At 59.5% G+C, this 3,118-nt stretch overlaps 1 protein-coding gene across 1 annotated transcript; it reads right to left on the reverse strand.

Moving 5' to 3' along the window:
• Nucleotides 1–591: 591 nt before the first annotated feature.
• Nucleotides 592–1,627, reverse strand: LOC114072649 (olfactory receptor 52K2-like; the record flags this gene model as incomplete). The annotated part of the gene is given in 2 exon segments (XM_027910523.1): nucleotides 592–676; nucleotides 678–1,627. Coding segments are annotated over 2 exon segments (1,026 nt in total), but the record flags the coding sequence as incomplete, so codon positions are not given.
• Between the last annotated feature and the right edge of the window lie 1,491 nt (nucleotides 1,628–3,118).

A 3,118-nucleotide genomic window follows, 5' to 3' on the forward strand; every position in this document is an offset into this window, starting at 1 on the left:
GCAGCACTGCTGCCAGGTGGAGGGGGGTGATCCCTCCACTCTGCTCAGCACTGGAGAGGCCACACCTGGAGCTCTGGGTCCAGTGCTGGGCTCCCCAGTTTGAGAGAGACATGGACATGACATGGACAGGCAGTGACAGGACGAGGGGAAATGGCTTTACATTGAAAGAGGAGAGATTTCCATTACATTTTGTGAAGAAATTGCTGGCTGGGAGGGTGGGCAGGCCCTGGCACAGGTTGGGCAGAGAAGCTGTGGCTGCCCCTGGATCCCTGGAAGTGTCCCAGGCCAGGTTGGACGGGGCTTGGAGCACCCTGGGCTGGTGGAAGGTGTCCCTGCCCATGGCAGGGAGACTGGACAATCTTTAAAGTCCCTCCCAACCCAAACGAGTCTGTGGTTTGTGATTTCCAGGTGATATGTTGGAAGAGAGGAGTGCATTGGCCCAAGGGGCAGTTCCCTAGCTCCACCTGCACTTGCCCATGGGTTTGCTGTCCATAAGCTGTTGCCATGTCACCAGCAGACATCTGGCCTACCTTCCAGAGAGAACAGAGATGGACTTTTCTGGGGGATAACTCCTTGCTCTCAACTTCCCACCTGTTCTGGGATGGGGGAACTCTTTTTGTGGCCGTGCCTCCCTCCCTCAGCCTCTGACCTGCCTTTAACAGCCTGTGAGCCCGGGTCCTGCCAGCTGCCCCAGCACTTTGAGGATCCCCTCCTGGATCTGCTTCACCTTTATGCCATAAATGAGGGGGTTGAGCATGGGAGGGACCGTCAGATACAAGTCGGCCACCAGGACTTGGACGTGGGGGGCCAGGTCAACAGGGAACATCTGCAGATACATGGAGAGGAGGCCCCCCACGTAAAAGATCAGGATGATGAAAACGTGGGACCCGCAGGTGGTGAGGGCCTTGGCTCGAGCCTCTCGGGACGGCAGGCTCCCCACGGCCCTGAGGATCCTGGCGTAGGAGAAGGCGATGAAGGCAGAGTCTGTGCCCACCAGCAGCGTGGCCACGGCCAGGCTGTAGCGGTGGCCGGGGGCAGGGTCGGCACAGGCCAGCCCCGCCACGGCCATGTGCTCGCAGTACGAGTGGGGCACCGCCCTGCCCCTGCAGTAGGGCAGCCTGGTGAGCAGGCACATCAGGGGGGCCATCACAGCAGCTCCCCTGGCCAGGCACAGCAGGCCCAGCTGGCCGGCCCTGGCACCCGTCAGGAGGCTGCTGTACCTCAGGGGGCTGCAGATGGCCACGTACCGGTCCAGGGACATGGCCAGCAGCACCCCGGACTCCACCGCCGTGGACGTGTGGATGAAGAACATCTGCACAAAGCAGGCCTCGAAGCCAATCTCCCTGGACCCCCACCAGAACACGCCCAGCATTTTGGGGACCACGGCAGTGGAGAAGGTGAGGTCGATGCCGGCCAGCATGGCGATGAAATAGTACATGGGCTCGTGGAGGCTCCTGTCCAGGCTCACGGCCAGCAGCACCAGGCCGTTCCCCAGCACGGCCGTGACGTAGGTGATGCAGAACGGGATGGAAATCCACACGTGGAGAGCTTCCAGGTCAGGGATGCCCGTCAGGAGAAAGGGCCGAGGGCTGGTGGTGGATTGGTTGGGTGTTGACATGGCATGGGGGGCCAGGCTACATCTCCCTGCAACAGTGACAGCAACATCGGGATTTTGGCTGCCACTGGTGTGACCACAAACCTGTACCCACAGCAGGCCTCCAGCACCACGGAATTTTGCTGTTTATTTTGGGAGATGCTTTCATAACCTGTTATCTACAGCCAGGCTTTGGGATGGTACTGTGGTCAGTGCCCTCAAGGGGACACCTCACTGGACAGTCCTGACTGTCCCATGGGCTGCATGGGGCCACTTTCCCTTCTGCCTCTGCTCCCAGCCCCTCTGATTTCAGGGAGTCATAGAATGGGTTGAAAAGGATCTTAAACCCCATCCAGTGCCACCCCTGCCATGGGCAGGGACACCTTCCACCAGCCCAGGCTGCTCCAAGCCCCGTCCAACCTGGCCTGGGACACTTCCAGGGATCCAGGGGCAGCCACAGCTTCTCTGCCCAACCTGTGCCAGGGCCTGCCCACCCTCCAGATGGTGTTGGGTTGGCAGGAAGGGGCAGCTCTGACCTTTGGGGAGCTCTGAGCCACCAGTGAGCACCTGAGGGACCTCTGGACAGTCTCCCTTGGTGACACTGAGCACTGTGGATGGGTGAGGGAGAGCCCTGGCTGCCCTCCCACGTCTGAGCCACCCCCAAGGCTCTCCTGAAGAAGGGCTGGGATTGTCCCCTGATCTCCTGACACAGAAGGGCTGCAGGTCGAGGTGATTCCTGAGGCCGAGTGACTTTGCATGAGGGAAAAATCATCTCCAAGTGTCCAAGGAGGTCTTTGGCAAGTTCTGCCAGACTTCCAGGAGGCCTGGAATGCTGGGGAGCTGCAGGCCCTTCCCCTGGGTGACTGGGGCTGAGGTGCTGAGCTGCCAATCGTTCCCCTGACGTCAATGCCCAGCAGAGAGCCCGAGATGTTAATGGGAGATTTGGTCAATAAAGAATTAAAGGATTGGAGCCAAATTAAATTATGGCAATCAGCGAGGCCTGCAGGAAACAGCTCCTGTCAAACAAACCTGATTGTCTCTTCTGGTGAGTGAAGGGTTCAGTTAATCAGTGTGATCAGGGTGTGTGTGAGCACAGCACAGAGCTGTCACAGAGAGAGGGGCTGGCACAGGACACCTGGAAATACCAGCACAACTGGGTGGTTCAGAGACCTCAACATGAAGCTGTCAGGGACCATCCCAGAACCACAGAATCCCAGACTGGTTTGGGTTGGGAGGAACCTCCAAGCCCATCCAGTGCCACCCCTGCCATGGGCAGGGAAACCTTCCACCAGCTCAGGGTGCTCCAAGCCCCGTCCAACCTGGCCTGGGACACTCCCAGGGATCCAGGGGCAGCCACAGCTTCTCTGCCCAACCTGTTCTTCCTGAGGATCCTGTGCCCCACCTGCCTCCTCTCCTCCCCCTGTTCCCGACTGAGCTGCCTCCCTTTACCTAATCCAGCCCATTGCACCTGAATTTCACCTACATTTCACCAAATCCTGCCTCCTGGTGACACCCCCCTCCCCC

This window comes from Empidonax traillii, unplaced genomic scaffold (assembly GCF_003031625.1).
Source record: "Empidonax traillii isolate 1590-97213 ecotype Southwest subspecies unplaced genomic scaffold, ASM303162v1 scaffold3663:size11733, whole genome shotgun sequence".
NCBI lineage: Eukaryota > Metazoa > Chordata > Aves > Passeriformes > Tyrannidae > Empidonax > Empidonax traillii.